Below are 15,190 nucleotides of genomic sequence, written 5' to 3'. Positions count from 1 at the left end.
GCCAGGGAATTCGGGGACTTTGCACTGGCCTACGGCTTCCATCACGTCACGAGCAGTCCTCGGTTCCCGCAGTCAAATGGGGAGGTGGAGCGAATGGTCCGCACTGTCAAAGACCTCCTAGGGAAGTCGGAAGACCCGTACCTGGCCCTGCTGGCCTACCGAGACACACCGGGCGTCAATGGACATAGCCCTGCACAGCTGTTAATGGGCAGACGCCTGCAAACTCGCATACCCAAATCGACAAACCAGCTGAAGCCAGGTTGGCCATCTTCGGTACAAGTGGACCAGCGGGATCGCGCTAACAGGCAAAGACAGGCGAAGGACTTCAACAGAAGACACGCTGCTCGTGAACTTCGTCTGCTTCAGCCAGGTGAACATGTTTGGGTCCGAGATATCAAGAGTCCAGCTGTCGTCTTGAGCCCAGCGCAGCGTTCGCGCTCGTATGTGGTAGAGACACCCAAAGGAGTGCTGCAGCGCAACCGCAGTCACCTTGTTCCTACTTCTCCCTCACCAGCAGTGGCCACCAGGAGTGAGCAAGCGGCCCCGTCTGCGTCACAGGGTGCGACACCACCAACTGTGCGGGAGCCCACTGCGCAGGTGTCACGGTTCGGTCGAACCGTTCGCCAGCCAAGGAGGCTGGACTTGTGAGGGCTTCTGAAGCTGGACTTCTGAAGGGGGGATGTAGTGTGTCGCGTCTCGACTAGATGGCGCCACGGCGACCATCATCATCAGTGGATTCTAGGTGCGCAAATAAAGCGAGCTCCCCGCCGGGGCGGGTTATGTTCCTGCTGGTAGCATCGTGTCTGTACGTGTCTCTCAGGGCTGCGTGCTCTGCCGGGGCGGTCCCTCGGCGTACCCGCTCGGCCACCCTCAACAGTGGTCAGCACGCCGTCCTTGCCCCCAGCGTCCACAAATGCTTGCACCACCTGAGGTTGAGACTCAGCCGCCAGTTCTTGTGCGACCACGAAAAGCATGTCAGAATGTCCGTCGGATCAATTGTGCAGTCGCATTAGTGGCCTGTTGTCGTTCACCTGGTGGTATAGTCAGAGTGGCCTGTTAACGAGGCAGGCTGAGGATGTGGGTAGTGAACTACCCATGTAGTTTCCTAACGTCACTGCCTCAGCAACAAAAGTGAGTTTATGCATGTGGGCGGACCGTCGCTGATGGACAAGCTCATCCAAGGCGATAACTTGAGCTTCAGCCTGAATAGCAGGGATAGGTGTTATCCAAGGGAGCCAGGTAATGGCACGCATTGCGGCTCAGTTAATTTTCTCAAGTTGAGCCCACTCCGCCTGGTTCAGGTATTGGAATTGGGCATGGTAAACGAGCTGGGGCTGGAGTACAGACCAAACCAATAGATGGGCCATTTTGGAACAGGAGCTACCAGACTTCTGTGAGATGCGTCGTATGAGGCGGAGCATCTGTCCCGCTTTTTGGTGAGCAGAGCATAGCCACATAGACGCTGATCCAGACACATAAATTTCTAATCCCAGCCCGCTAAGTGAGGTGGCAGTGCGTACAGGTCAGCCGCAGAGTTGTAATGCGATTGGAGACACCTCCAGGCGGTGACAGCCCCAAGCACTGGCCACAGGCAGAATAGCTGTTTTTTCGACAAGAAGTGTCGGCCCAGTGTATTCACACCATTTCTGCATATCAGACAAGGCTTGTTGGAGGCACGCGGCTTACCGAGTCAGGTCTGAATGGACAGTCCACAATGTAATATCGATCCGTGTACTTCAGAAAAGGCATGTCAGGCATAGAGCCGAGATGCCAGGCAAGCAGTAACATAATAATATTAAAAAGGAAGGGCGAGAGTACCGATCCCTGAGGCACTCCATGGACAGGCATAAAGTTACCATAACTTGTCCCACCAACGCGAACCGAAAAGGATCTTTTTAAGTTCTGGAGGAAAGAGCAAACCTTTTCCGTAAGAAGAAGGCCTTGAAGAATTTCCGAGATGGCTCCGTGGCTAACGTTGTCATATGCCTTTTGTATGTCCATGGCAAGCACTGCTCGCACTTTTTATGATCGGCCGCCAAGTAGCACCACTGACGACAAGTGGTCAAGCCCATCCTCAAAAACCAGACGAGGCCTAAACCAAATCTGTGCCAGGTGGTACCACCAGAAAGTGTCCATCTTACTCTTGCTTTCTTACTTTTACCTGCTTACTTTGAACTCTTTTTCGCATTCACTAGGCCCAACTTTAAAGAGTTACTGAGCAATGATGGTGTTGGAGATTACTGGTCATTCCAAAAGCTTTTTGTTTGATTTCCACACAAACCAAAATTTATCAGTTTCCTTTTCAACTCCATTTCGTAACTTTATTTACAGGAGCTGCCCTGGGAAATTTAGAAACAATCCAAACATTCTCTGACCTAACCTGTTTATTAGGGGCGAAGCCCGTTAGGGGCTGGGGCTGTTGGTGTCTCCTGTCATTGTCGTCGTTGTCGTAATCATTGTCTCATGAAGTCACGGTACTAAAACACCAAGAAACTTGTTTACGCCTCGTGCTAGAACGTAGCGTGGACCAAAAAAACACTGGGACACTCGTTTACGCCTCATGCTGGAGCGCTTCGTGCTTCAAAGACACGAGACTTACAGAAAAGCTGTACACCTCTGACACCGCTACGATTTCATCTCCGTTGACAAAAATGCCAAGGCGCCAAGAATACACTTATACACTGCATGCTTCGCCCCTCACCAGGTTTCACGTTAGTGGAGGTGGCCCGGGATTTTTTTCTTTGTGTTGTCAGCCATCCTTTGTGCTATCTGTGTGCTGGTGACACCAGATTTTTGACCTAGCAAATTAGCTAATGCTTTCACATTCACAGTAAATGCTAGTCACTGGAGCGACGAGACTGCCTCACATTTGTTCCAGGGCTTTCCCTAGCTTGTCAGATTTCAGCAAAGCGTGTTAACATGCAAGCACACTTTACAGCCGATGCCTCAGCAGTCGTCAGGGGCCTGTCCACCTCTGCAAAGCAGGTGTGGATCGGCCACCTCATCCCACCCGTCGTACCTCGTCCACCTTGGCTGCGGGGTCCAAGTCCAGCCGGGTGACGGTGCGGCTGAGCTTGAGCGACTGGGCGAGCGCCATGAGGCCGCCCACCCCGATCTTGTTCTCTCGCAGGTCGAGCCGCGTGATTACCTGGCTGTCCGCTATGAACTCGGCCAGGGCGATGGCTCCTGCACGCAACCGCAAACGGGACTCTTGGCATCAACTGACATTTCCTTTAGAGGAAAGAAAGACCAACAGGACTATTCTCTTTTTGTTTCTTTTTCAGTAGTGTTTGCAAGAGAGCAAGATATCCTATTGCGGTAATAGGATATCTTAGGACAGCAATAGATGGCAGGACCGCAATAGGACCACAATCTTAGGACCGCAATAGAACCCCAACTGACGGCAGGACCCCAATAGAACCACAGCTCACAGAAGGACCACAATAGAACCACAATTTACAGAAGGACCGCAATAGGACCCCAATGGGACAAAAATAGACAGCAGGAATTATGACGTGCAGTTAAACCTCATCCCATATGATATCAAACACATGTACACCAAGTTGTGACATAAGTGGAACAGTTGGCAAATAGTTGCACGATTCAAATGTACTTTTAGAATATAATATCGAACTTGGTTGGGCACGCAATTGACGTGCCAAAGTCTGCGCTGACCACTTCCGAGAAACGCGGCAAGCTTCCCCGCAATACACTGCAGACAGCAGCGGTTTCAGAAGGTGTCTATGGTGCCCAGCAGGGCTTGTTCATGGTACCAAGACTGCCATTTTGACTCAGTGGTGTATACAGGTGGCAATCTTACAGCCTGCCTAATAGCTTGGGCTACTACACTAACCACTTGCAACCCTAGTAATCTCTTGATTCTCGAAAACTCACTGTGCACGGTTGCATGAGGTTTGTAATGGTGGCAAATGCAAAGAAATGTATATTGATGAGATATGAAGCAAAATTTGGAAATATGTTTCCTGCGTACAAAGGAGGGAATTGCTAACGTGTACAGCATTCCCAGGAATATACCGTGAGGACATTACTGAAAATTAACAGTGAAATCAAGGCCAAGGAAGCACAAAGTCAGCACTCTGTCACATGGCATCTTTGCGTACTAGCACTTGAAGGTGCCTGAAAAGCGCCGTATCAGTGCTTCATGGATGCAAAAAATTTGGCTGACGATTACGATACTCCCTAATACAAAGTTTGGATGCAGGGCAAACTGCTACCTTCCGGATGACAGCACATACCTGCTGCGTCTCACGACGTGATTGTTGCATCTGTGAATGCACGAAGGCACGCAATATATTCTGGTGTTGTCTCGCAGCGCGTTGCCGCGGGAGACCATGTCTTGCACCTGTTCCCATACAATAATCCTCCACTTTCCTGATCGCTCTATCTTCACTGGCCTCTTCGTTCTCTCGGTTATCTAGTAGTGTGTTGCCACCAGAGAGGATGTTTCACGCCGTCTCGGCATACTGCACTCCCCCTCACACTTTCCCCCCACTTTCCACCTCCTCTTTCATGCTCATTCTATCTCATCTGCCTTTGGTGTCCCCTTTGCTTGTTCAGTTACAACGAGGGAAGATGGCGCCGCAAAACCACAGGAGTGGGTGCTTAAACGCTGCGCACTGAAACTGGGAATGTAGCAGTGTTAGGGCCAATGACCTAACAAAAGCAAAAGAGTTTCCGTTCACTCTTGGTGCAAAGAATTTCATGCCAAGTATAGTGAGTACCTCCTTGAGAACACCCCAGCTTAGTTCGCAGAAACATAACCAGATGGGAAGCTTTATGGTTAGTTATGCCTGTGCCATTCAAACCCTGGTATGCAAGAGTTGTTTGCTGGAAGCTTGGCCATGTCGATCAGTCGTATCAGAGGTCAGACTTTGCCGGTTCAGTTGTGTGTGTGAATTTAATCAGGGTGCTGACGTCATCACAACATCTGCGCTTTTGCAAACCCGCTGTATGCCAGCATGTTGTGCAAGCGGGGGAACTCTGACTGGCTTCTTAATTAAAGGAGCCATGAAGACAAAACACAAGTTTGTGTTATTTGAAACATTTCGTGTTTTATAGTCCCCCCACTGCTTGTGTGGATGCAAACGATGCTTTATTCACTGAGAAATTAATTACTTTAGGATAAAATTTCGATTTTCCCACTAAACCGTGCGTTTTCGCGGTCTGCAATGACATCACAGGGCCTTGTTTATCGTTCGTGAACCTAGACGGCGCCACCACACCACGGCAACCCGTTTTCTGCCCTTGGTTTGTTTGTGAACGTATTTGTACCTGCTTGTTTTGTTTATGGAGACAATCGTTTCGTGAAACATAGTGCTTGCTCTACAAATATGGTCATGTAAGACACTGTTGCCTGCATCAATCAGCCAGTGTTGTCCGAGACAACCCCAAAGCCCCGCAGTCCTGTGCAGCTAAACCAAGCATAGTGTGCCCAGTACCAACAGCAGTATGCATCGGCACTTCCATGTTTACGTGTGCTTTCGTAACTTCCCCTGTTTGTCCCACTATTCGTAGGGCTTTAGAAAGAATTCGCCCTAAATTTAAGCGCAAATAGCTCATTTCACAAGCTTATAAGCTCTGCCTAATTTGTGTTTGCTTTTGCCGTCCTCCACCAATCGCAGAGCTGTCTGGTATGGCATCATAGGTTCTGTTGCGGGAAATGAGCTGGTGGGTCGAATGACCATTCCCTTTTTTCCTAATTATGTAGCTTACTTGAGTGAAGTTTATGTTAAAAGTGGTGTCAGTATGATTCTAACGACGCAATCTTTCGAATGAACCAAACTTGTGTTTTCTCTTCATGGCTCCTTTACCATGGCATCATCTCACAGCTCGAACACGAAAGCCCCAGAAAAACTGTAACTGCATTTTTTTTACCTATTTGCTGATATGGTGCAATGAAGTGGCTATGCGTAGTTTGTATATCAAGGGTTAAAAGCTCTAAATACCAGCACAACACAAATTTTTTCAACATTTCTTCGCGACCCTTTTGTAGCCACATATCAAAGAATTTGTAACGCACTCCCACAGTCTGATCGGTGTTCAGTGTGGGGTGTGGCACTAAGATACAACAGTCACAGCACAACCACGAATAGTAGCTTTCGAGACAGTGCAGGCGTCAGACGCGCAACATTTTCATCTCAACAAATTGTCTAACGCAATAACTGGGCACTGGAGCAAAACTGTCCAGCTAATTTTAAGTCGGAGCGTCTGCAATGCAAACGGGCAGCTAGAAAGTGCAACAATTATCAAGGGCCAAGATTGTGAAGCCCACTGCTCTTGCAATACATGCATGCTTCATTGTGAAATGACTTCTATTGTTTCCACTACACTGAGACCTTTGGCACACACACAATCAATAGATATGTGCTACTCTATTATAGTATGTGGCTACGGACTAGCGTATTGTTTTTGTTCCCTCATTACTGATTGTATGCCCCAGCCTACAAATCTTCTTTTGTATATCACTCCTCCTACACCGTTTGCCTTGTCTAAACATTGCTGACAGGAAATGAAACCTTTTTGTTTGAGTTAGTTTTCTTTCTTTTTCATATCTTTTTTCATTATTTTTATCTCAGTGTGCAAATTTCTTTCTTTCTATACACATGCCTACTAACACACACAATTTTCTTCAGCTAAAGCAGCATCATTAAAGGTTGGCAAAATGTTGTTCAATGTCACTTGCGTTGAATGCTTTCCTTCAAATTACGAATTTCGTTTGGTAGAGATTTCAAAGTTGTGAGGCTAGAAAAAATTAAGCTTGTTTTCCAACAAATTTTGAAAAACTGAGGCTGCTTATGTCAAGGTTCAACAAGAGGCAGGTAATTGTACAAACCACAGCAATCACAGCTAAGATCATGGACAAACGCCAGAACCTGATAACAGTGACGGGCATGGTAATTTGTTTTGCGGCGGAAATTGTGTAAGTGGAAGAGATAACGTGGCCAGAAAAGATAACATGTGCGACGTGCTCTAGAACGCCATTGTCGCCTCTCTTTCCGGTCTGCACAAGGGAACCAACCAACTGCAACGTCTGGCGCCTGGAAGGAAACAATAGCCGTAAATGTGTCAAGTGTTCTCTTTCCTGCACGTTTAGTTCCAGCAGTTATTAACTTTCCACACGTACATATTTTGGCGTCCGGGTGCCATTTCCAGGGATTGTTAGTATCTGCAACGAATAATGTCTTCGAAACTTGGTGATGGGTTGTCGTAAATTCGAAACTTGTGAAGATGTACCAAGCTTTTTTTCTACCTGGCTGAAGATTTACAGCTCAGTAAGAAAAAGGAAGACCAAGGGAAAGTATAAGTTGATTTCACGTGAAATGGTGAAAAAAAAAAAAAAGGGATTTCATACCATGAGTGCGACCGTAATCCACAGGGCACCCAACTTACAGCCGACAAACTTAGAGGGCCGTTGCGAGGGCATAGAAAAACACAGCAGACACTAAGCAAGGCATTTGAGCCTTTGTAGATGAATTAGATACTCAGCATAATGGAGTGCTAAGTCAATTGTGATGCAGTTTATCCTTCTTTCCTGCTCAGGTTGGGCTGATTGAGTGATTTCTTGCTAGGTATCATCCTCAACCAACTTTTTCAGCACGATTTATTCCCAAAATGGTAAATATAGGCTGCTAACAAGTAAATCGAGGCATAAAAGATTTTTTCCTCTTTTAGTTTCTTCTTACCCCATTTCCCTCCACACCGTTTTTTTTTTTCTCTCTTGTGCATCTGTAACTGTCTGCTTTGGATTAAATATCGTGTACGTTACAGCATGGAGCATAATAATCAGAATCCCAGAATTGCCTTCAAATCCTACCGTTTTCGGTATGGGCCATAATGCTCTCAAAGAAGGGGTCACAATTTTTTCTGCAATACGTACGTCAGTAAGGCTAAGCCAGATTTATTTTTGAATTTAAAAAGTCAAGGCCCTTTTTTTAGGAGAAAGATGGTTAAATCACGAAGCTGTTCGGCCGTGTCATTATGGCAAAATCCGGTAGACGTCGACTTAATAAAGCCAGGGACCCTGGTTCAATTTCGATGACGGGAAGCGTTTTTGTTGTTGTTGTTGTTGTTGTTGTTGTTGTTGTTGTTGAGGTGCTTGATGGGACTTCACTTTATCGTCATCATCGTTTAGTGAAAACCGCTCTATAACGTTGGCTTTCCTGCCGTGCATTTCAGTGCAACGTTGAGCGCCATGAGTGAGGCATGCAAAGCTTAGCTTTAAAAAGCCAAAGAGATAAGAGGTTCCCGCACTGTGCAATAAAATTCACACGCAAAGAGCTTATGGGTCTGTGACATAGTGAATTTACTATTACGAACTCAGTCAAAAGCACTTGTGTAAGCAAGTGTCCTTTCACGGTGGCTATATGCGGCACAAAGAAAGGCCTATGAGAGTGGACTGTGCCTTTTTAAGAAGGCCGTGACAAACCTTCGCAGGTGATCTTGGTGTTCTGAAGCCCCAGGTTGCAGAGCGACTTGTTTCTCATAAGCCCCTCGCGTAGCACGAGCAAGCCATCGTCCCCGATGGAGTTGTGGCCCAGGTTTATGGTGACCAGTGACCGTGTGGAAACCTGCAATTAGGGAGCAATCAGCTTCAAGCGGAAACAGTGGGCAAAGCTGCGCGGCTGAAGGACAAGAAAAAACTGAAAAAGTACACAGTCCGGAAGAAAGTCCTCCTCAAGAACTCGGAGTCTTTGTCAAAAGTTTCTAGGCCATGCCAAAGGTAACAGGTTAAAAACAATTAAAAGTACCAGCTTAACTCCCCAGCAAGGCCCCTGGCAAAGGTACTGTTCTAACCAACTGGCACATATCCTAGTTCATGCATGGATGTTTGGGAGATCCCAGAAAGCACTTTTTTATACGTACGTGCCATTCTTGTATACCATATGTGCCTCGGGAGAAATTACACAACATTTGACTACTAACATGACTCCCACAAAACTATGCTAAATCAAAATTATAAATTTGTCGTACTTGTACATCTTGTACATGTTTGCTTTGCATCCGAACTAAAGCGGCACTTAGAAGTGGTCTACATCAATTTAAAGCTGTCAGTGGGACTCACACCACCATGAACATGACTATGACTGTCTGTTTAGCGTCTGATTAGAATTTATGTATACCCCGTGCTGTCGCGAAAAAATGCAAAGTTATTTGCTCACGCAAGCGAGCTTTCTGAAAAGATTTCCCCTCACCCGATTGATGATTTGAGAGTAAGAATAGTGGAACATCAAATGTGCCTTTTTCCATTTTAAAATGTTATATCTAGGAAGCAACACCACCTATTATCAGTTATTCGATAGATTAAACCCTGATAGTAAACTGGGTTAAAATCTTTAGGTGATGGCCATAACTACCATGGGAGCTGTGGTTGAAAGATGATATCAGTCAAGATAGGGTATACACCATGTACATACCTAACAGGCTCCTTTCTGTGATTAGTTTGAGGTGACAAACCAATAAGTGAAGCACATTGTTGAGTGAACTTTCACACGGAAGGGCATGTTTACACATCACAACGGTGTTTCTGAGGATCCTCTCAAACACATCGACGCTTCAAGCACCTTCTCAGGTATTGTGTTTGTTTTCAAACCTAAGTTTGCTGTCATCACAAGTGTAATCACGGCACCCCGCAAAGTGAAACACCCCCTCGAATAAAATGTCGGCCCATGTTTTCCGGAGGAGCTTGTCGAGCTCACAAAATGTGAAAATAGATCGTCCAAACGGGCAAGCCAGGAATTGAGTAAACGAGTGAGCAGCACGTCAATTCTGCCTTCACCAATGATAGGGAGCCGGGGAAACAAGTTTGCTCTGAGTAACGAAGCGTTTTGAAGAGCATGTTGAAAGGACCGATGGCATGGGATGCTTTGAAGGGTGTATTAGAAGCAGCCAGTCCTGAATGCATGCGGTGTCGTCAAAATCGGATCACAGCTCTGGTGACATTGGGGTTCGCCTACACATTTTCTTTTGGAGATGTGGTTCTAGCCACGTAGTGGCAACAGCTTGTGACCCTAAATGGAATGTGGTACAGGGGGACAAACGCCAGCCTGCAGCTCTCATGACATTGCCAGCCTAATTCCAAGTTCTGTTTCCTCAATAGCACATCACAGGCCTCTCCACCCACCAAGCAACAACACCTTTCTGTCCGTGTGCAATCAAGCAGAAAAACATTGTTCCCTGAGGAGGTTAGTTTTTGTATTGTAGTGAATTGATACGCTGCCGCGTATAGAGCCTGATAGTTATTGATATAGAATTTTTGCATAAAACATTGACACTGATGTCATACATCCAGCCTAGGTATGCTCTACCCGAAAAAATTGGCCGTGTATCTGCTCCTTGCATTGCAAATGTCGATGCAAGACGATAGCCGACTGGCGCCCCTGGCAAGTAAATGCCTCCCTTCTTTTTCCCGCTCACCTCTTATGCTGTTCCATTCCTGTCTCATTCTTCCCATGACAACATACTAGAGGTTTGCTCAAGTCAATTTAAATTTAGCGCCTTGCACCGCTCCAAGTCGGGTGCCTCAATGCCAGCGCTGCTGTACGGTGGAGATGCACGTGAATCGAGGCACCCTACTACAACGTTTATAGAACCACGTTGCCCTACTTTACGAGCATTTCAAGCGGAACGCGGAACCTATCTAGTGAAACCTTTTGTTGCTGTTGCCGTTTGATATTTTTGAATTCCGCTCAGTAGTGCGGGCAGAAGCAGGCGACAGTTTTCTGCAGTTGATGTAGTATTTGCTATCGTAAAAAGCAAGCATCTGTATATTTTTTTAATAAAGGAACACTGCAAATATCACTCATGTATTGATTTTCTGCCTTATATTTGCGTAACGTCTTGTTCGTGTTCAACAATGTTGACAAGTATGAACATTGACACCGGACGAGCTTAGACGTTTAGATTTAGCTGTGGGTATATAAGACTATTGCGCAGCATCTGTTTACTTTGGCGGGCTGGCTGAAACGAGTGACAGACAGACAGACAGACAGACAGACAGACAGACAGACAGACAGACCAAAATTTTCTTGTTCAAGTAGCCCAAAAAAAGACTATCGTCATTAAAAATCAGCACAGCTTGCATTAGTGGTGCAAGGATGGAGAAACAGCAGAGCTGGGGTTGACCTAGCATCTTGCCGTTTTGCTAAAATTTGCTAGGTTTTGTAAGGCTCTGCTAAGTTTTGTTAGGTTTTCTGATGTTCTTGGAAGGCCAGGCTAAGTGTTGAGGGGTGAAGTTAAGTTTAGCCAGATTTTACAAGATGTTCTCGCTTGTGCGCTTGTTCTTCTTCGGCCACGCCATGTTTTGCGGGAGTCTAAACGATGTGCTTGGCGCAGAGTCACAAGGCGCTGCGTGTCGCCAACGCATCTTCTTTTGTGCCGTGCGTTCCCCGAGTAGAGTTGAGCCCGGCTGCGAGGCTAGCTCTTGACGCTGCTGGAAGCTGGGCTCGACTGAGCCCCAATGGGAGGCTGGGCCGAGAGGCTAGCGCGTGCCCTCCACTTTAGTAACGCGCGATGCTTTCGTGATCTCCCTTTTCACCATGAGACACTGCATGCGTCTTTTTTCTTAGTATATTTTTTGCTCACAGCACTGGACCAAGCTCAAGCTTAACTCGTTCAAGACCGCGCATAGGCCATCGTTCACGGGTGAACAGTGATTTTCAAACCTCCTGCAAAAACTAAAAACAGTGCTATTTGGACAACTGACACCATTGGAAACCCCTTTCTCAGTTTCGAAGCTGTTTGTTTACATTTCACTTGGGTAGACTGTGTCGCGAGTGAAATTTGAGCCCAAGGTAGCGGCGAGTTGGGCAACAATGAAATCCCGTTCCACTGCACACTCTGCTAAGGCGGACAGCAGTTTCAGGGACTTCGGCCACTGCTGCTGCTTATTTTTGATACCCCAGCAGCAGTGATGGCTCCAGCAACGACGCGGATTTTTCAGATTTTAGTTCTGATGATGACTCTCCCATTCAACAGCCTCAGACTTCAGCAAGTGCTTCCAGGGAAGGTTCGTTTTTGACTTCGCACTGCATTTATAAACAAATTGTGCCTAATATCTGATGACTGCGGTATTACTTTCATGTGTAAGGTCTGGACAACATGCGGCGGGGATATTTTGCCAAATGCACAGCAGCATATGCGTTATCACCTTCAAGATAGCCTGGCGCTTGCGTAAAATTAGCGCTGTAAAGCGGTGAGAGTTGCTTCTCAGGAACACTAAATTTTTTTTCTTGTTTTTTACCGCTGCAGTGATAAGGATTTTGTGTGAGTACAAACAAGCATGCTTGGATGTATATTTTAGAGAGACCGACTGACTCTCAGGTGGTTTTGCGGAGCGGTAGAGCTCTCAAGGCGGTTAGGTTGGTGGAACCGTAAAAAACTAGAACTTGATGTACAGCGTTGATGTATACATCAAATCATAGCTTGGGAATGTAGAAACATTTTATATATCCTAGAATTCCTAAAATAATTTTTAGGCTTAGTAAAATCACCTATTGGTGTTTTGTGTATATTATTTCGCGTATTTTTTTTTTGTTTCGTTGACCAATAAAGTCTCAAAAACTACACCTTAAACAAAACTGCATTTATGTGTTTGAAAAAGAAATCTATAAGCCACAATTTCATGCACAGCAATGCTAAATGTGTCCGGTAGCTCAAGAGAACAAAAAAAGTTTTCTGGAAGCACTCAAACTCGTCCGTTTTTCCGCAAAAAGATTTAACAGCTCTGCTGCTAAAAATCGATGGCAACTTCTTCAATGTTACACAGTCACAAGTGTCTGATCAGAACAAAGGCAGAGGCAAACTTGTACGCCAAGACAGCGACGTCTCACCAGCGCACGGGAGATGTGTCTCATGCCAGCAGGCGAGATGTTGTTGCTCCACAGCACCAGGGTCTTGAGTCCCTTGTCTGCCCCATCCGGCTGCTGTGCTATCCCGTCCGAGAGGTGCGACACCCCGATGTCCTGCCAAGGCGGAGAGAGCAAGCGCGCGTGTGACGGCATGCTCTGACAACACCAGGATGCGTCGTGAGAAAATATTGGCAGCCAGAAGGACGACAAGATTAGTATGTTCTCAAATGGTTGTGACAGGATGCCACAGTGCCTGTGAACGAATGTTCTATGAGCTTCTTCTAAAGCAGACGTCCCCTCTTTTCGTACCAATTTTTTTTTTATTTTGTGCTCAACCCCTGAGAAGTACACAGTAAAGGTGGCTTTCTTGCATGACGCCAAGGCTGTGAGAGAAAGCCAAACACATTAATTAAGGTGTGCATCCGAGTGAATCTTCTCACCACACTGTAAAGTCTGTAGTACATGTGGAGTTGGGATCCACTGCTCTTGTGAAAGCGAGTGAGTCAAAAGGATTAGGCCACAAAAGGACTGCCTGCTGTTCACCCTACTTCATTCGTGTCTGCGCTTTTCAAAGCAAGCCATTCTCAACAAGGTGTGCAGTGAAAATACTTCTGTATGCAAACATTATGCAGCAAAAGAGTACGAGAGAAAGGGAGACTGTACAGGCCGTTTTCCCCACCAGCACCAGGGTGTCACTAGCTCACCTTGAAGTGTCATGAAAGCTTGGTTTCCCTGCGTAGTCCCAGTGCTTTGCTAGAAAGCCCATGTGCAGCTGGTGCAGTGTGACTAAAGCATTACATTCAAGGACCAAAGCAACTTCTTAACGGCAGAGCTGCTTATGCCTTTAGTTCTGCCGTCCAGTGTTGCAAGAAATGTCAGTTCAGCCGAGCGCACACAGTGAGGAGTGCGCGGCGGCGTCCAGGCTTGCACATGTGCGTGCACCTACGTGAGGATCTCGCAACAAGAATACCAAGAAAAATACCAAGCACACGTGAACGTGTGCGTTGAGAACACTCTGCCCAGAATTCGTGGCGTGAGAAAAAGTTATTCCTGGCATCAGCAGTGTCCTCACTCTACTTGGTATAGAGAAAATGCCTCTCTTAGAATAATCTGCCGCTGTTTTTATGCTTGCCTTTCTTTTTTCCCAATAAATGCCTTTATCTTATCCCTCCACCCGGTTTCTTGTTCACCCTCGTCTTTCCGCTCAATACAGACTTTTTTAGCTCCGCCGCTTGATCTTGCTTTTTCGTGCTCACAACGTGCCCACAACAAGTGATGGTCAGAAACTACTCATTCATCTTTGTTGCAGCTAGTTAATGCTGAACTCGCGTGCTTCCCCATTGGTTAACTATATTCTTTCGAAAATCTGTACGAGCTGAAAAACTGCACCTGGACAATTAGAGATACAAAAGAAATAAATAAATTAAAATCCTTCAGAAATTTTTAGGGGGAAATAGTCGGATGAAAGTGTAAGCTGCTCTGCTATGTCAAGAACCAAGCCTCCTCCATGTTGGCTTCACTACAATACACAAATTCATGGCTGGGAAGACATTTTTCTACGAGCAATATAAGCAGTCTCATGTAAACAGTGTAGGAAGGTGCTGTTAAATGCCTTTGTGAGACCCATACATCCCAGATGATGTTTGGGTATTTATGGCGTAAGGCCGACTGACGGCAAAAAGTGCCAACGGATAGTTAGTTCATCTGAGTGATGACACTAATAAAAACATTCCAGTAAAATATACATAAAATCAAACAAAAGGCAGTGAAGATGACTGGTGTAAGGGGCCAGGTTGTCAAGAAGTTGCAATGACAATGACAGGTCGCATGACAAGAAATGAAATGCAAAAATTTGACATCACTAAGGAACTCAAAAACGCGCTTGATGGAAAACATGGGCTTGTCAAATAAAAAATTAGAAGCCATTCCACTCAATGCGAAAGCTGTCGGAAATGCAAAGCAGTGATTCGCCATAGTGGCCTGTACCGCCGTTATCCGCTTACTGCTACCACCCCATGCAATTCAAATTTCCCGCCTTCGCAGTGCTCGCGCGCCCCCTGCCTGAAACTGCGCCAGCGGGAATTCCGTTCTCTTTGTTCTTTTCTCCCCGCACGTGCCGGTGTTGCACTGCCATCGTAATTGGGCCCATCTCCCCGCGAGGGGGACTCGAGTAAATGCGTCGCATAGGGGGTGGGTGTATTGCGTTAACGTTTAGTGCTTGGGGAGTTGGTGGTAGTGAATGCGTTGTATCAGCAGCTTCTTGACATAGTTTGAATGAGTCAAGGATATAAGGCGCGTTCGTAGCCTCCTATTCTGTGTCGGCT

General features: G+C 46.3%; 1 protein-coding gene across 1 annotated transcript in view; it reads right to left on the bottom strand.

Annotated features, from left to right (window-relative positions):
• The window catches only part of LOC144149635 (uncharacterized), a 377,896-nt gene that overhangs the window by 19,723 nt on the left and 342,983 nt on the right, over window positions 1–15,190 (bottom strand). Inside the window, exons 8-10 of the mRNA XM_077681287.1 lie at window positions 12,849–12,980; window positions 8,447–8,588; window positions 3,020–3,186 (exon numbers count right to left, since the gene is read on the bottom strand). Of these exons, the coding sequence (XP_077537413.1) occupies window positions 3,020–3,186; window positions 8,447–8,588; window positions 12,849–12,980 (441 nt within the window). The remainder of the gene's footprint in view (window positions 1–3,019; window positions 3,187–8,446; window positions 8,589–12,848; window positions 12,981–15,190) is intronic.

Source organism: Haemaphysalis longicornis, unplaced genomic scaffold, assembly GCF_048455015.1.
Source record: "Haemaphysalis longicornis isolate Haplotype H1 unplaced genomic scaffold, Haemaphysalis longicornis Haplotype H1 scaffold_8, whole genome shotgun sequence".
NCBI classification, from domain to species: domain Eukaryota; kingdom Metazoa; phylum Arthropoda; class Arachnida; order Ixodida; family Ixodidae; genus Haemaphysalis; species Haemaphysalis longicornis.
The sequence above is the reverse complement of the archived record's forward strand: the minus strand, read 5'-3'. Positions and strand labels throughout refer to the sequence as shown.